Source organism: Pongo abelii, chromosome 16, assembly GCF_028885655.2.
Source record: "Pongo abelii isolate AG06213 chromosome 16, NHGRI_mPonAbe1-v2.0_pri, whole genome shotgun sequence".
NCBI lineage: Eukaryota > Metazoa > Chordata > Mammalia > Primates > Hominidae > Pongo > Pongo abelii.
Window position 1 is genome coordinate 17,446,549 of NC_072001.2, and position 18,444 is coordinate 17,464,992.

General features: G+C 50.6%; 1 protein-coding gene and 1 pseudogene across 1 annotated transcript; one reads left to right on the top strand and one right to left on the bottom strand.

Moving 5' to 3' along the window:
• The first annotated feature begins 1,426 nt into the window (after positions 1-1,426).
• Positions 1,427-2,578, top strand: LOC100440842 (uncharacterized; annotated as a pseudogene).
• A 3,659-nt stretch (positions 2,579-6,237) lies between these two features.
• LOC129050278 (golgin subfamily A member 6-like protein 25) lies at positions 6,238-14,628 on the bottom strand. The gene is made up of 10 exons (XM_063716430.1): positions 14,514-14,628; positions 14,159-14,207; positions 12,379-12,507; positions 11,237-11,287; positions 11,055-11,148; positions 10,853-10,959; positions 9,422-9,480; positions 8,950-9,091; positions 7,175-8,314; positions 6,238-6,517 (listed from the first exon to the last, which is right to left on the bottom strand). The coding sequence occupies exons 1-10, from the start codon at positions 14,588-14,590 to the stop codon at positions 6,455-6,457; spliced, it is 1,911 nt and encodes a 636-aa protein (XP_063572500.1). The 5' UTR covers positions 14,591-14,628; the 3' UTR covers positions 6,238-6,454.
• Positions 14,629-18,444: the final 3,816 nt, after the last annotated feature.

The window sequence follows — 18,444 nt, forward strand, 5'->3', positions numbered from 1 at the left end:
CTAGGATACATCTTCCTTGGACAGAGACCCACCATACGGGCAGCAGGAGGTAGGGGTGGGGGTAGGCAAGGTTCCTGTGGGGAGGTGGAGCTGTCATCAGAGATGGTGCCTGCAGACAGTGGGTGTATCGTGGCTCTGCTACTACTTGCTGGGTGGCCCCATGATGTTCCTTTCCCCACTCTGGACCTCAGTTTCCCTATCTGTTCTGTGGAGATAAGATGCCTGCCTGCATATTTGTGAACTGGGATGTGTGGGGGCCAGTTGCAGTGTTTGTTGGTGTGGTCCTGGGGCAGCCTGCACCACCCCATAGAGATTTCTGGGCCCCACCCTAGGCTCACAGGACCAGAATCTCTGGGAATGAAGCCTGGGAATTTGCATTTCCACAGGCATCTGGCTGATTCTGACATGATTGAAAAGCACTAATAGTATATAGCAAGCTCTTTATAAAAGGTAAATTCATAGCTGCCTTTTACTGAATATAAATCTCACCTTCCCTTCCTCAGTTAAGGACACACACCGCAGTTGAAAATCACTGTGCCTTTCCAGATGCAGAATCTGACCTTTCCGATGAGATTCTGTTAAGTGTTGCTTTCTGTAGTTTGTATTCCAAAACAAGGGGAATATCTTTCCATTTTTTCAATATAAATGTTTAGGTCAGATACGCTTTTTCAAACTGGACACACACACTCACACAGTTTAGGATTTCAGCTATGGCTTCCTCTCAAATTATTAGCCTCTTTCTGCCAGGGAGCAGTTTTTCCCAGACAAGACCCTGGACACAGGCTGGTGGGGCCCCTCCTCATCAGAATCACTAGATCACGACTGACTCCTAGAGGTGGCTTTTTCTGCTTAAGTGTCAGCCCATGGGCTGGGATGTGACCCCCAAAGTTGCAGCAGAAGCTTCCACCCATCTTGGGCACCCCCCTGCCATCTATGGGGAAAGGTCTGTCCCTTGTCTTCTGGGCCCAGCTGGCCTCACAGGCATTCAGCAGATTGGAAAGTCGAAGCATGTGCTGTGCTTGGCTGGGCTCTCCTGCACCCCTTTTTGGGGTGAGGTGGAGTGCATCCAGCCCCCAGAATCCCTGCCGTTTATTCCCCCCCTCATCCCCACCCCCATACACACTCACAAGTACAAACACAGGCGCAGTCACTGTCGCACACCACTCTGGACAGCACCATTTCCAGCCTCAGGGGGGCAGTTTCCTTACAGGGAAGTTAATGAGGCACTAAAGAAGGCTCGGGGACAGGGAGAAAATCTATCGAGAAGAGGCTCCTAGACCTGGTTCTGCCTCTGAATTGCTGGGGGTCCTTGAGAAAGTTGCTTTCCCTCTCTGGTCTCAGTTTCCTCAGGTGAGAAATGGGGGGCCGGCCAAATGGTCTAAGGTTCTGGGAACCTCCAAGTCAGAGCCTGTAGCTGGTGGTCAAGATGAGGGAGAGGCCCTCAGGCTCAGCCGAATGCCTGAGAGTCAGGACAGGCCCAAAGGTGAGCAACCTGAGCACATCAGGTGGGTTCAAAGCTGGTGCATGAGCCCCACAGCCTGCAGAGCAGCTCTGGACTCGGGAGCCCGCTCGCACCAGCCCAGTGGGACTTCAGAGATGTGGGGTCCAGCCTCTCCTACTGTTGCAGGGCTGGGGGCCGGGAGCTGCAGATTCTGACCCCACAGCTGCCTTAGACATGCCAGATGGGCTGGGGCAAGACACACCCCTCTCTATGAACTGAGCAGTCAGTCCAAATAGATACACTAAAGAAGGGCCGTGGGATGGACCCAGCTGTAGCCTGGGGCTACAGACTAGCTTCCAGGGTACTCAAGCAGCTGGCCTCTGGGGTAGCAGCCCCGGGTATGAGAGGCAGGACTCAGAATCTAGGCCAAGCCTCTACAGGAATCCCCTCTGGAGAGCCCGGGCACTCTGCAGGAGGGGCAGCAGGCAGCAGGTGCACCAGGAGCATGTTTCACAAGGTGCCCAATATTGCATCTGCTCAGATAGGCAGCGAGTTGGAAAGTGGATGCAGTAGGCAGGGTGGCGGCTGCTCCCCAGAGCCAGGAGTCCAGCCCAGCACCCACCTGAGTCTGCCTCAGTCCTGCTCAACTGGGTTATCTGTGCTCTTGGCCCTCTGGTCCCACCCACAGAGAGAGGGCTTTGGGGCGACTAGGTGAGCTGGTCCTTGTGGGAGGATGTAACTGACTCCTGAGCCTGGCGAGCCAGGCAGCCCTTCACCAGTGTCCCCACCCCCATGTCTCCAGCCCCCCTCATTCTCTGATCCTCCCATCCGCTCCCCTGACCCAGCGGTTTCCTCTGCTCACTCTCTTTTCCTGCTCCCAGGCTCGCCTGGTCACGTGTCCTTCACTCTCCTCTGAGTCTCCCTCTTTCCAAGCCGCCTCCACTCTACTTGACACACTCTCCCTTAAGACACCAGAGTACACAAGCGCAAGTCCCTGCACCTCACCTTTACTCCCAGATATGGGAGGGAGATGACATGAAGACCCAAACGCCCCTTGGCAAGAGATCTGGGGTATGCAGAGGGGCAGATCTGAGGCTGTAGAAGCTCCAGGGGCTCCCTGCGGGAGGCTGCATGTAAGCTGGCTATTGAATTTGGCTCTGAGCTGAGACCCCTCCTTGAAGCTCCAGACCAGGAGCCAGCTGCTAGCTCGACCCCTCCGTTTGGTGCCTCAGAGAAACCTTGCACTCTGTAGGTCTAACTCTGAACCCAGAAAATCCCCCCATGTTGGCCCTGTCTCTTCATAGGGAAAGCACCACCTCAGACCCAGTTCTGCACCAAACCCACATTTGAGTCATGGGGCTCCTGCCCTGCACTGTGAGCACTCTGGATAAGCCAGTGCCGAGGGGGAAAGAGCTCTGAGTGCCAAGCCAGAACATGAGCTTCAACTCCACCTCCAGCTCTGAGAGCTGTGGGTGGGGAAGGGCCCTAGTCCAGCTTGCTGTAGAAAGACCAGTCTGCCACTGTATGGCACATGGATGGCAGGGGCAGAGTGCAGGTGGAGAGAATAGAAGGTGGGCAGGGCGGGGGAGGCAGGGACATGGCTTTAGCCGTGGAGATGGGAGGACAGACGGGACTTGGGGGCTACTTGGATGAACCAAGGGAGGAGTCAGGAAGAGACACCCAGTTTTGTATCAGATGTGTAGAGCGTGGGATGCTGTTCATTGATCGAGGGAGGGGGAGGAGGAAGAGGTATGGCATGGGGAGGAGGTAGCTGAGCTCTGTCATTAATGTCATTTGAAGTCCCCAGGGAAAGAAAGGCCCACCAGCGCCTTCACTGCTTCAGCCAGCTCTCAGGGTGTCTGTGCTCCCTGGCCCTCTCAGCTCCTGCTTCATAGCTGTCAGCTGCAGTGGGGGACAGCTGCACAAGGGCCCAGCATGTCTGTGTGTTTACCCAGGGGACTGCCGCGTGGCCCATGCTGAGCAGAAACTGATGGATGACCTTCTGAACAAAACCCGTTACCACAACCTGATCCACCCAGCCGCCACCTCCTCACAGCTCATCTCCATCGAGACGGAGCTCTCCCTGGCCCAGTGCATCAGCGTGGTAGGTGCAGAGGATACCTGTGGCTGAGGCTCAGGCAAAGAGGCAGCTCATGCCCAAGCCCCAAGCAGTCAATGTCCAGAGGAATGAAATGACTAGAGTTGACTTAGACTGACCAGTACACGGTGGGGAGGCTGGAGGAGGGTCCATGAGGTTTATAGGTGTCCAGTATTTAATGAGGTCATGGTTTTGTTAACAAAGAAGAAATGAGGGTGGGGGCGGGATCACCACTGGCTAGGCAGCCAAGGGGCCTGCAGAGACTCTGCTCAGCTGAGTCTCCAGCATGACCATGAGCTTCTCCTCCTCATCCTCCCAGCCCCACCCTACTCTCTCCCCCAGCTTGCTCAACAGGTGACCTTACAGGCTCCCTACTTGTTGGGGAAAATAAGAACCAGACTGGGGGAACTGACGGGTACAGAGGCCCAGGTGTAGGCGCAGGACCACAGGCAGTGCAGCGTCTACTGAGCCAGGCGGGTGAGGGTCTGGAGAGTGGACATGGCTGCTGCAGGCATGGAAAGGAGGCGCAGATGGCGGCACTCCCAGGGCCCATTGTCAGGGCCTCCATATGTGGATGTGTGCAGAGGTGGGGGTGCTGAGGGAGGAGGGGCCAGGGAATTTCTCATCTTCTCTCTACTGCCTCTGAGTTGGAGATGTCAGAGGGAGCCATGGCCCACTGTAAAGTGACACAATGTCCCCACCCACAGGGTTAGAACCCCTCCCCTGGAAGCAGCTCTGAGGGGAACAGTCACATGTAGAGAGTGCAGGACGCTGTGTCCAGCCGGGGGAAGGAGGTCACCAAGGGGGTTGACCCTCCTCTGGCCAGGTGGCTGCCTTCTGACACACCAGCCTCTCTCTCTAGCACGGTGGGCCCCACACACCCAGCCTGTGAAACCTACAGCCCTCAAGAAGGCTTTGGCCAAATTAATGAGCGGCTCCCTCTCCCAGGAGGAAGCACAGCTGAAGGATGCAGAGGGCAGTAGAGTTGTGTATGCTCCGCCCCCTCTCTCCAGAGTGGGACGGAAAGAAGGGGGCTTTCAGCCAGGCTGGCCCAGGCTGGGGTCTGAGTGTCACTGTCCAGCTATTGGCTTCTGGCTTAATGGGTGAGCCCAGCTGCTCCTGTGCAGCTGCGGCCCTAGTGAGGGTGAACCGGCAGGTGAGTTCCATTTCTGAAAGCCTGGGAATACAGTCAATATTAGGCTGTGGGCTGCTGGGCCAGGAAGGGGAGTTTATTTTTCAGGGTTTGTTTATCTATTGAGTTGATGAGGGAGGGTTATAGGTACAACCAGCTTAAAGATGGAAATTTTGAGAGAGCAGGCAGGGATTTAGTGCTGGGTAAACCTTCTCAAAGCAGCTCTTTTGGGGCGGCCAGAATCCAGTACCAATGTCCTCAGCATGTTCATCAGCTGCTGGGGGAGTGCCAGACAGGATGAAAGCACAGGAACACTTTCTGGATGATAGAAATACTCTGTATCTTCAAAGGAGGTAGGTTCCATGGGTAATGTTAAATGAGTTAAAACTCATCAAAATGTAAACCAGATCTGTGCATTTCACTGAATATAAATTATACCTCCAATTAAAAACATTTTTTTAAAAGACAGATGGGCTGGACGCAGTGGCTCACACTTGTAATCCCAGCACTTTCGGAGGCTGAGGCAGGTACATCACCTGAGTCAGGAGCTCAAGACCAGCCTGGAAAACATGGTGAAATCCTGTCTCTATTAAAGGTATACAAAAAAATTAGCCAGGCATGGTGGCACACGCCTGTAATCCCAGCTACTTGGGAAGCTGAGGCAGGAGAATTGCTTGAACCCAGGAGGCAGAAGTTACAGTGAGCAGAGATCGTGCCACCGCACTAGCACCTGGGCAACAGAGCGAGACTCCATCTCAAAAACAACAAAAAAAGGACAGATGAAGGTTTTCAACTTTCACTAAAGGCAGAGGAGCTTGTGACAGATTCGCCTCCCCACAAGAGCAGTTAGAAAAACTGGACAAAACTGTGCCCTGCCCCCAATCAAAAACAATTGTTGAAAGGTAACTGAAAACCTCAGCCAGAACTTGAGTGACCAGGCCTAGGAGGTGACCCTGACAGTCTGTGGTGCTTTTCCCACATTTGGTGATTGGTCAACAGTAGAGGGCTAAGAGGCTAAGAAACTGAGTATGAAGTAGTACTTAAGGGGCTGGAGAGCCTACCTGAATGTTTGGCACTCTCACAGGGCTGAAATGATCTAATGAGAATTTGGGTCCCAGGAAGGAGATGGGACCTCGGTGGGGACCCTGGAAGGGCCACCCGTAGGAGTCCAAATGAATAAAACATAGACCAGCCATCATAAAACCTAAAACTTGCTTTGAACCAGCTTAGTCCCAAACTAGATGAAGGCGATGTGCCCTTACTCCAGTTGTGTGCCATAAAGTCAAAGTCAATACTCTCTGGAGGCAGAACAAAGTTTATTAGGAATGCCATAAGACAACACAAGACTAAACGAGAAAGACCAAGAAAAAACACAATAGAAACATACATGTAAGGAAGAACTTTTTTTTTTTTTTTTGAGACGGAGTCTCGCTCTGTCACCCAGGCTTGAGTGCAGTGGCACGATCTCAGCTCACTGCAACGTCTGCCTCGCAGGTTCAAGCGATTCTCCTGCCTCAGCCTCCCAAGTAGCTGGGATTACAGGCACGCGCCACCATGCCCGGCTAATTTTTGTATTGGCCAGGCTGGTCTTGAACCCCTAACCTCAGGTCATCCATTCACCTCGGTCTCCCAAGTTGCTGGGATTACAGGCATGAGCCACCGTGCCTGGCTAGTATTTTGCCACAATTTAAAATAAATAAATGTTTTTTTCAGGTTTGTGCTCAGACTCTATTCTAAACAGTCACGTGGCGGCTTACTCTTGTCCAGGCCTTGCGGCCGGCTTTTACATGTTTATTGTTTTTGCGTTCTTGTCATCTGCTCGGTAGATGGCAGCTTCCAGGTGCTCCTAAGGGGCCAGGAAAGAGAGTGAGAAGGCACGGAGGTTGCCAGGTCATCCCGCTTGGGGCCCCGCCCTCATCACCTCCCTCAACCGGGTCTCCTGCAACTCTTGGTGGGCCATCTCGGCCACCGCTTCGCCCTGAGCTTCCTGCTGCTGCAGCTGGGCAGTGCCTCCTTCTCAGAGGCCAGCTGCTGATAGGTGGCCACACACTGCTGCAGGTGACCCAGGTAATGGTCTCGCTGCTGCTGCAGACTCTGAGCCTCTTGGCTCTTCAGCTCCACCTGCAGGATAGGCGTCAGGGTAGGTAGTGGCTGGCTTCCAGATTCTGGGCCCATAAACAGGGTGGCGAGGGCACTGCGGGGCTCTGTCGCCTGCCCAGGCCCCTTGCCCTGGCCCCTTCCTCCAGGCCTAAATGACTACCTCCCTTGCCTAGAGGCCCATGCCTCCCTCCCCAGCCTCAAATCTCACACCCTTCTTCCCACCATTTAAACTGTAGGCCACAGACTGGTGGAAAAGCAGAGGGAGCCAACCACCATCTGCTAAGTTGTGGTGAGGTCGTTCTGTATGATCTCCAGGGTTTCCACGCACCTTCGTCTGCTCCCCCCAGAGCTCGGCCTTCCGCCCCAGCTCCCCCAGCCTCTCCTCCAGCTCCTGCAGCCTCACCTCCAGTTCCTGCATCTTCTCCTCCTGGTGCCGCAGCCTCACTTCCTGCTCCCACATCTTCTCCTCCTGCCTCCGCATCTTCTCCTCCTGTTCCTGCATCATCTCCTCCTGCTCACGTATCTTCTCCTCCTGCTCTCGCATCATATCTTTCTGCTTCCGCACCTTCTCCTCCTGCCTCCACATCTTCTCCTCCTGCTCCCGTATCTTTTCCTCCTGCTCGCGCATCTTCTCCTTCTGCCTCCACATCTTCTCCTGCTCCCGTATCTTCTCCTCCTGCCTCCATATCTTCTCCTCCTGCTCCTGCCTCTTCTCCTCCTCCCGTATCTTCTCCTGCTCGTGCATCTTCTCCTCCTGCCTCCACATCTTCTCCTCCTGCTCGTGCATCTTCTCTTCCTGCTCCCGTATCTTCTCCTCCTGCCTCCCCATCTTCTCCTCCTGATCCCGTATCTTCTCCTCCTGCCTCCACATCTTCTTCTCCTGCTCCCATATCTTCTCCTCCTGCCTCCACATCTTCTCCTCCTGCTCCCGTATCTTCTCCTCCTGCTGGTGCATCTTCTCCTTCTGCCTCCACATCTCCTCCTGCTCCCGTATCTTCTCCTCCTGCCTCCACATCTTCTCCTCCTGCTCCTGCCTCTTCTCCTCCTCCCATATCTTCTCCTGCTCATGCATCTTCTCCTCCTGCCTCCACATCTTCTCCTCCTGCTCCTGTATCTTCTCCTCCTGCTTGTGTATCTTCTCCTCCTGCCTCCACATCTTCTCCTCCTGCTCCTGCCTCTTCTCCTGCTCGCATATCTTCTCCTGCTCCTGCCTCTTCTCCTCCTCCTCCCATATCTTTTCCTGCTCATGTATCTTCTCCTCCAGCTCCCGTATCTTCTCCTCCTTCTCTCGCATCATCTCCTCCTGCCTCCGCATCTTCTCCTCCTGCTCCCGTATCTTCTCCTCCTGCTCTTGTATCTTCTCCTCCCGCTCCCGTATCTTCTCCTCCCGCTCCCGTATCTTCTCCTCCTGGCTCCACATCTTCTCCTCCTGTTGCTGGTTCAGGCGGTTCCACAACTCGTTCTCTTCCACCTGGGCTTGGAGCTTTGCTGACACACTCTGCAGCTCCTTACCCAGGTGGTCAGCCTCCGCCTGCAGCTGCTGCTGGAATAGTGAAAGTGTTGGTTTGAACCTCAGAAGGAAACAGACTCATGAGCTAGCCATATAAATGTAATCTATAGGCCAGGCACGGGGGCTCACGCCTGTAATCCCAGCACTTTGGGAGGCTGAGGTGGGTGGATCACGAGGTCAGGAGATGGAGACCATCCCGGTTAACACGGTGAAACCCCGTCTCTACTAAAAATACAAAAAATTAGCCGGGTGTGGTGGCAGGCACCTGTAGTCCCAGCTACTTGGGAGGCTGAGGCAGGAGCATGGCGTGAACCCGGGGGACGGAGCTTGCAGTGAGCCAAGATTGTGCCACTGCACTCTGGCCTGGGCAAAAGAGTGAGACTCCAACTCAAAATAAATAAATAAATAAATGTAATCTATAAAATAATGGTTTTCATCCAGTATCCTTTAAAAAAATATTTTAAGCACTAACTCTGAGATTCTGATTCCCCAGGCAGGGCCCCAATTTGTACATTTTTAGCACACTCTAGAGGATTCTATGGTGGGACCAGAACAGGGACCCAAATTTTCCAGCTCTTGGCTGGAGCCTCCCCATACCCTGCATGATCCCTAGACCATGGTCCCAGCTGGGTGGGGCTGCCACAACCCCCGGGGCTGCAGCCGCTCACCTGTGGCAGCAGGAGCTTGGCCCTCTCCAGCTTCCTTTTTAGCTCCTTTACGTTGAGCTGGATCTCAGACTTTTCAGATTCTACAAGTCGAAGTTTTTCTTGTAGTTCGGCATTTTTCTCCTTCAGCTCCTCATCGGTTATGCTACGGCCAGAGGCAGTAGAGAAAGGAATGAATGAAGAACAGAAAGGACGGCTTTGGTGATCAACCCTCTACTTTCAACCCACAACCACAGAACTGTGGCATTGGTAGGGACCCCAGGAATTAAGAGTCCCAGGTGGCAGGCCAGAGAGAAGACATGAGTTGCCTGAGGCTACCCCATGAGTCAGTGACACAGCTGGAACTAGAGCTTCCCTGTGCACACATGAAAACCTGTAGGAGCCTCTCCCCATGCTCACCTGTACCCCCCACCTCCCAGCACACCACCCACGCTAAGGGCCCCCAGACCTCCCATTCCACCTTCCCCCATCCTACGTGTTCCTGTACAGTTCCAGACTCAGGGTGTCCCTCTCCTTTGTTAACTCCTCGATGTACTGCAAATAGAGAAAGGTTAAGTCAAGACAGAGCAGGCAGAGGAGCAGCTGGATGACCAGGAACAACAGCTACTGTGACTACTCCACAGTAACACTCCCTCACTCTCAATCACACCTGACATGTTCTCAAGGCATTTCCAAGCCCATGGTCTCATTTGTTTTTCATTTGTTTGTTTGTTTGTTTGTTTTGGCAGAGTTTCATTCTTGCTACCCTGACTGGAGTGCAATGGTGTAATCTCGGCTCACCACAACCTCCCCCTCCTGGGTCCAAGTGATTCTCCTGCCTCAGCTTCCCAAGTAGCTGGGATTACAGGCGTGTGCCACCACACCCGGCTAATTTTGTATTTTTAGTAGAGATGGAGTTTCTTCATGTTGGTCAGTCTAGTCTTGAACTCCTGACCTCAGGTGACCCACCCACCTCGGCCTCCCAAAGTGCTGGCATTACAGGCATGAGCGAGAGCACCCGGCCCTCATTTGTTTTTCAAAGAACTCAGTGAAGGTGGAAGGGACAGGGAAAGAGACTGAATTTAGGGCTGGCTAACAGGGGCCCAGAGAGATCAGATAATATTGCTATTGTTATTATTCTTATTACTACCACTGTTGGAACCTTTATTGAGTGCTTCACCAGGCACTATGCTAATAATCCTATTTAATCCTCATAACCTCCATAGGAGATGGTTACCATTATTATCTCTATTGTGTAGATGAAAAACATGTGGTATTAAAGGTTAAGTGCTGCCTAAGATCACCTACAGCTGGGATTTCAACACCCAGGTATATCTGATTCTCTAAGCCCATTCTTTCGCTGGAGGTAGGGGCACAGTTAAGAAGGAGGAAATTAATCCTTTGTTGAATTTTTGAAAGGGTGATACGTTCGCATAGTCCAAAACTCAGAAAGTCCAGAAGGGAAATATCTCCCCCCCACACTGTGCCTCTATCCTGAGTTTTTTTTATGAATCCTTACAAACATGTTTTATGTATATTACCATAATACATACACACACACACATATATACCTGCTCCCTCTCTCCACACAAATAATAACATACTCAAGATACTCTTCTGTACCTTTATGGTACAAGTACCCTAACCGCCACTTAGGACTTGGCCAAGGCCACAGCCAAGGATGGGCAGGGTGGGCACTTGGCCTCTGAGTTCTATGTCCAGTGCTCACTCCCCACAATGCTCCCCAGCTCATCTGCAGCAGCCCACTCAGCCCCAGTCTGCCTCTAACAACCACACACAAAAGCAGCAAGAAATGGCAATGCTGCCTTCTGGGCAGGACACCTCCATCCTACAGAAGGGAACTTTAGGCTCACTCCTCCATCTGCGAAGCTGGGCTCCCAGGGTATGGGGCAGTGGTTGGACTCACCTTATCCGCCTTCTCCTTCTGTGTAGTGACGGCAGAGAGAGCCTGCTCTAACTCTCCTGCAAACTTCCATGAATCATGCAGGCGGCCGATCAGATCCCTGGCCTCTCCTGGAATGAGAGACATTCAGATGTGGCCCAAAGGACTCCCCCTAAAGGCCTGTCAAAGTGCCAGGTTCAAGGATGATGGGGTGCCAGATTCCCACCTTCCAACTGTTTGACAGCTTGCTGGCTGTAATAGAGTGCCGTCTGAAGCTCGGTTTTCTGACATGTAAGGATTCGTATGGTATGAACCTGGGCCTTTGGGAGAAAAGACAAGCAAATGCTGAAAGAGAAGCAAAGAAACATTCCCCAGAGGACAGGAGGGAACTTCACACCCTCCACTCACCTCTAGCTCCCTCCTTAGAGCTTCCTGATGTTGGTGGTTTGCCTTCTTTTCCTATAGAAAGAGGAAGACAGAGCTCTTGCTAGGAGGAGGCAGAGATGGCACAGCAAGAGACATGCCCCCAGAATGGCACCACTGCCCCAGGACAGGCCCACCCATGGGACCAGTTTTTCAGGGACCCTGTGGGGATGGGGTGGAATAAGGGGGGTGAGCCTTCTTCCCCAGACTAGGAGTGGGGGAGATGAGACTGGGGCCTCTACATCTGAGTGCCCCCAAACCCAGCGGTCATGTCGTGAGCAAACAAAGAAATCGCGTTACTTCTTCCAGCTGAGTTCGGTTCTGTTGTTTCTGTGGGGAGAGTCAAAGGAAGGTGACTGAGGGTGGCCTCCTTGACTCTATTCCCCAGGCCAGGAAGCGGTAGGCAGGGGTCAGGAATGGATTTAAAAGGCACAGTTCTCAGACCCAATGGGAACACAAACTGGTAAACTCTCCTCAACTCCCAAGGAAGAAGGATTTCGGTCTTTGTTGGTTTTTGCCCACAGCCACGGAACTCAAAGTCTGAAACTAGATTCTCTTGAAAAGACAGTAACAGAAACCTTCAGAGATGGAGTGTGAGAAAAGCCCACCCTTCTGCCAGCTTGTGATTTAGAAAGGTGCATTCATTCAGCAAACATTGAGCACATACGAGCCAGGGACAGTTCCTCACAGTGGGGATAGAGGTTAGAAAAGGCAGACAGGAGTCCTTGGCCCTGAGGTTTCCATTCTAGTGGGCCTTTAACTGTCAGGCTCTCAGAGCTAACAGAAACCTCTGATACTCTCTAACTCTACCTCAGGAAATGCAAGCCCAAGAAGGAGAGTTTACAGCAGGCCCTGGACTAGGGATTAACATAAAAACACAATGACAAATCTCATTTAAACTTCACAAATACAAGTAAAACAATACCACTCCTGTTTTACAGATGTGAAAAGAGAGGCCCAAAGAGCTCAAGCAATTTGCCTTAAATCATATCCCTAGCAGATGGAGAGGTAGGATTCAAATCCAGAATTCTTAACCAGTACCTGGCAGTTCTTCCACAATCTTAACAATTACCCTCCACCACCCCTTGGGCCCGCTGTCCCCAGGAGCCTGGCCAGCCAAGACTCACATCCTCAGGTGAGTGGCAACCATCAGAAGTGGTTGTCTCAGGGTTAGTGCCATTATTTATTTTCTTCTTTTTGGTGTCGCTTGCTCCTGCACCAACACTAGGGTTGGTCTGGGCATGATGGTCTCTCAACTGTGGAAAGGAAGAGCAGTGATACTCATGAGAACTACAAGCTCCTACAGTCACATCCTGCTTTACAGTTTATACTAAATACTCTTATAGACCATCTGATTTAATGCCACCAACTGTAGGAAATGTTGTCACAATCCCTTAGTGACTGAGAGAGATTGATACCATGGCTGAAAAAAAAGGCAGTAATGGAACTTAAACTCAGTTTTCTGACTCTGAGCTCTGGGATTTTGCCACAAATCAGCAGCTGCCAGGGACCAAAACCAGAGGCAGAGGTAGAAAAGCAAACATTAAGTAGGCAGGAACTGTACACTCTGTGGTTTAGAGTTATTCACCCTCACACGTCTGTTAGTGTTAAGAAGTACACCAGTACCTCTCAAACCTTTACATCAATGTATCCTCATGGCAGAAGGCAGCCTTTCTGTTAAATCCGGGAATTTAGCAGAAAGAGGACAACCCAAGCCTCATTTCAGAGAGAAGTCTTGTATACTCTTATAAATCTATGTGACTTTCATCCCTAAGTACATTAATGTTTCATCTCTCAATAGAATCAAGGGAAACTGATGCTTCAGAAAGATGCCCCATATTTATCCTGTGGCACTCAAAGTACCCCAGGTTGAGATGAGATGAGGAAGACTCAAGCTGTCAAGTCCAGTTTCCCAAGATCTGTTCCACAGAAGATAAGCAGATCTCACTCCAGAAACCAGTGACTGAGGGGCACTCTGGTCCCAGAACAATGGAGAATTCAAATCTGAGGTGCAGAACTCAGAAAAAATGTTAAAGTCTCTCTGGAGAGTAGAAGCCTGGGAGAAAACCCAACCCAACCCGTTCTCCCATTGCCACCCAGAGACACTGTCAACATGTGGAGCTCATGGGGGAGGTGTAGGCTTTTCACACTGTCAACATCTGTGGTAAGGAAGTCAGGCAGCCTGAAACCTCTCTCTTCTAGGTCCCACAGTCCCCATTCCCCTTCCAGCTGGAAACCTGTGCTGCAACCAGAGGAAACAGAAGTGGGCAAGAACACTTAGGGGACTGGGTCCTAAGACCAAAGGCCGGTCTCGTGGTAGTAATGACAGTTTGTAGAGGGACTGTGACATCACTACATTCCACTCCTCGGTGGAGTGGTGGGGGTGGGGGGGACACATGAGTGCAATGCCCAAGTTGCCGCTTTGAGACTGGGGAGTGGGGGTCACAAAATTGGGACCCAGGTCCTTGGAGACGTGACCCCAAAGAGCCCCGGGAGGTCAGGCTTGGGGTGGCAGGAGGTGAGGGCCAAGTAAGGAGCAAGAGCCCCAGGAGTCACGTCCCCAAAGTCACCCTGTGGCAACTGGTGAGGGCAGGTTCTGGGGCACCCAGGTCCTTGGAGATGTGAGCCCAAAGAGCCCAGGGAGGTCGGGTTTGGGGTAGCAGGAGGTAAGGGCAGAGTATGGAGTTGGAAGCCCCGGGAGTCACCTGCTCAAAGTCACCCTGGGGTGCCGGGCAGGGCAGGGGCAGGACTCATGTGGGGGTTGGGCTGACTGACAAGATTTTGGTGTGGGGATCCCAGAGGTACTGGGGGGGGCCCAGCCCGGTGTGCCTCGGGAGTGGCACAGACTGGCAGCAGTTCGGCGGTCAGAGGGAGCCTCAACTTGGGTTGGGGTGCTGGTGCGTTTACCTTTTCCTTGGCCTCGGCCAAGTTGTTCTGTCGGGTTTCTTTGTACATCGTGTGTTGGGTAGGGAGGTGGGGGTGGGTAGGGGGGCGGGGATGGGTAGGGAGGTTGGGGTGGGTAGGGAGGTGGGGGTGTGTAGGGAGGTGGGGGTGGGTAGGGAGGTGGGGGTGGGTACGGAGGTGGGGCTGTGTAGGGAGGTGGGGCTGTGTAGGGAGGCCGGGGTGTGTAGGGAGGTGGGGGTGGGTAGGGAGGTGGGGGTGGGTAGGGAGGTGGGGGTGGGTAGGGAGGTGGGGGTGTGTAGGGAGGTGGGGGTGTGTAGGGAGGTGGGGATGGGTAGGGAGGTGGGGGTGTGTAGGGAGGTGGGGGTGGGTAGGGAGGTGGGGATGGGTAGGGAGGTGGGGATTGTCAGGGAGGTGGGGTTGGGGCCACATCAGCATGATCCAGGTGAGGACAACTATACACCTCCAGTCACCTCTACGTCGCTGTGTGACTGAGCCAGAGGAGGCGTAACCAGGGCTGCATTAGAATGCAGAATAGGGGCGTGGCCTTAATGCTTGAAGCCCATTGGCCAATGAGAAAGATGAAAGGAAAAGGAGGTGTGGCCAGACAGCAGCGTGTCATGAAGGACCTGTGTTGTCACAAGGAAAGCTGCCCATGCAACTGCTGTCCCCGCCCACTCCAGGAGAGGGGCGGGGCTGGCTTTCACTTGAAAAACTTTAAAACTTTATTACCTCAATTGAGGTACAAATCCTATTAAAATGGAAATTTTATAGTGTGCTTGATGATTGATAAAGCAGACTTTAGTATCCAACATTCCAATAAGATAAAGTAATCACAATGTTTTCTCTTTTTTAGAAAAACTTTCTCTTATTCTCCTACATTAGTGTTAAGTTTAAAAAAAAAAAAAACAAGAAACATGTCTAATATTTTTAAAAACACAAAGCTTTTGAGCCAGGTGTGATGGCTCATGCCTGTAATCCCAGCACTTTGGGAGGCTGGGGTGGGTGGATCACCCGAATTCAGGAGTTCAAGACCAGACTGGCCAACATGATGAAACCCTGTCTCTACTAAAAATACAAAAGTAGCTGGGCATGGTGGCAGGTGCCTGTAATCCCAGCTACTTGGGAGGCTGAGGCAGGAGAATCCCTTGAACCTGTGAGGCAGAGGTTGCAGTGAGCCAAAATCATGCCACTGCACTTCAGCCTGGGCTACAGAATGAGACTCTGTCTCTAAATATATACGTACACACACACACACACACACACACACACACACACACAAAGCTTTCTGTTTAATAAGCACTCAAAGTTCTTTACGGGGTTAAAGCAAATACAGGACCCTTCTAATGTAAGGTTAAATGCTAAGTGATGGGGGAGAGAAAAAGGACATAAATAACTCCCACTCTCATGAGGTTAATCACTAAATCCTATTTTTCTAGAATCACCTGGCCTCTAAGCCCTGAAAATGAAACTGAATTTCTCACTAGATACTTGGCTATGACTTGCAATCATGAAAACCAAGAATTGTGTTATGTCACTGTGTATTACTTGTTACCTGGGATCAAGGGTTGACTTTTTCATGATTTGCTCCATTACCTGTGTGCTTCTTATCTCAGACCAAACTAAGCTTTTTTATAGAGTTCTACAATTTACAGTTAGTATGTAAGAGTGGCTCTCAAACATACAGTCTCTGGACCAGGAGCACCTGGGAACTTCTTATAAATGTAAATTCTCAGGCCCCACCCTAGACCTGATGAATCAGAAACTCTGGAGTAGGGCCCAGCAATCCGTGCTGCAATAAGCTGTCCAGGTGTTCAGGAACCTCTGCCATACAGCAGGTAGAAAAATGTGTTTCCTTCTGTAGGTCCAAAGCCAGGGATACTGTATGTTCTGTCTTGATATGAAACAATTACATGGGGCTCTCCTTTTTTGGTGTTATAGGGACAACCATGTATGAGGTCTCTAAGCAGAAGTTCACACCCTTATTGGGGTGATGCAGGCATATAGGAGTGTGTGTGTGTGTGTGTGTGTGTGTGTGTGTGTGTGTGTATTTGTTTTGAGACAGGATCTCACTCTGTTGCCCAGGCTGGAGTGCAGTGGTGTGATCTTGGTTCACTGCAACCTCTGCCTCCCAGGCTCAAGCAATCCTCCTGCCTCAGCCTCCCAAGTAGCTGGGAAAAAAGGTGCACACTGCCATGCCTGGCTAATTTCTGTATTTTTTGTAGAGGTGGAATTTTTCCATGTTGCCCAGGCTGGTCTTGAATTCCTGAGCTCAAGCAATCTGCCTGCCTTGGCCTCCCAAAGTGCTGGGATTACAGGCATGATCAGGCATATGTTTTTAATGACCACTTTGCCAAAAGTCAATTAGTTAAATCATCTGTTCAACCAAATGACCAATTCACTGAAATTACTGAATTCATCATGTTAATATATTGGCAATATTTTTCTTCTTCTATTTATAAAGTTATAGCAATTGATATTCATAAAAATATTGGATGGGGACTTTTAAAAATAGATTTTGAAGGTCTCTGGTTCATCTTACTTGATGGGTTATAAAGACAAAACCAAAACAGCATTTTAAACAATATTTAATTTGTGTCAAGCCAAAAGAATAAGTAGTAGAAGAGACTGAATATGTCATAGCTTAAGCTGCAGACCTTGAAAGGGGAAGTCTAAGGACAGAAAAAGAGAAGATGTTAGGGGAAGAGTTGAGGGAGGGACTGAGAGTAGGGGGAGGCAGAGGAGGTATGTGGAGTCTGGGATGGTATGGGGTGGGGCTGAGGAAATTCAGGGGGGCTGTGGTGCAGGGAAGAATCTGAAGACCCAGGAGGACCTCCTTCCCCAGTTCCCTAGAGCTGCCTTATGTCTCATTGTTTATCTTCTATGTGTTGCTATAGACTTTATAAATAGTTAAACAAGTTTTAGCAACATTGAAAATTTCAGGTCATTGATTTCACTGTATATTAGTCATTGGAAATTCTTCCAGTAAAATGGGCTTTGGTAAATTGCCTGGAGCTATTGCATCTCATGGTCCATCATGTGCAGACCTTGCCCAAGGTGCCAATGGGATGTTATACATAGTTGGTCCATTTAGAGGAAGGAAGTCAATTGTGTTTGGGAGAGAAGTGCAGGAATAGTTCAATCAGAGTGGGCTAAATGGCAAAACACAGACAGGAAGGCCAGTAGAAGACTGGGGAAGAAACTATTCTGTGGTTGGTATCAAAAACAGCTCTGAGAAGCATGCGGTCCTTATCTGCAAAAGAAAGGTGGGCCATGACATACCTGGCAATGTGCATGTTCTGTTTATTTTGGTGGATGAAACCACTGGCTTGGAATTCTGCTAGCTTTGAATCTACCACTATCTTAACTAATATAGATTTTTCTCTGCACAGGAAAAGTTCCTACTTTCTCAGATGACTGAGGAAAAATGCCCTGTAAATTTCCACAATGTCCATTATGGTTTCTGAAGAGGTCAATTAAGAGTGCCGCTCTAGAGCTGAGTAGCTCAGCTCTACTGTAAGAGGCCAGCAGCACCTGTTCAAAACTCAGAAACAACTTTTTTATTTTTATTTTTTTCTGGTGTCAAAGTCAGAATTTGCAGATTCCATCTAAAAGAAGCTCAGGCTTGATTCTTTTCCTAACAAAAAGAGAAGATCCTAAATATGTATATATATTCAGAAGACTATAAATGTATGTGCATAAATAGAATAGTCGCTTACTACTCTTACCCTATTAGATAAAAAATTTAAGATATGTACTTTTTTTTTTTTTTTTGAGATGGAGACTCATTCTGTCGCCCAGGATGGAGTGCAGTGGCACGATCTCGGCTCACTGCAAGCTCTGCCTCCCAGGTTCATGCCATTCTCCTGCCTCAGCCTCCCAAGTAGCTGGGACTACAGGTGCCCGCCACCATGCCCAGCTAATTTTTTTTTGTATTTTCAGTAGAGACGGGGTTTCACTGTGTTAGCCAGGATGGTCTTGATCTCCTGACCTCGTGATCTGCCTGCCTCATCCTCCCAAAGTGCTGGGATTACAGGTGTGAGCCACCACTCCTGGCCAAGATATGTACTTTTTATATGTTTCCAAATACTATTTTTGCTGTTGGAGTTTCATATATGCAGCACAGTGTCCCTAAAGACCTGGTCAATAATTGTTGACTTGAATTTGAAATTTTAAGCTCTCCCAAAGAAAGTTATCAGATATGCCAAGATGCAAACTTAGTGTAAAAATATGGTGATAATTTTCTTTCATGAGCAAACAACTACTTTGGGAAATACATTTAATTAGAAAAC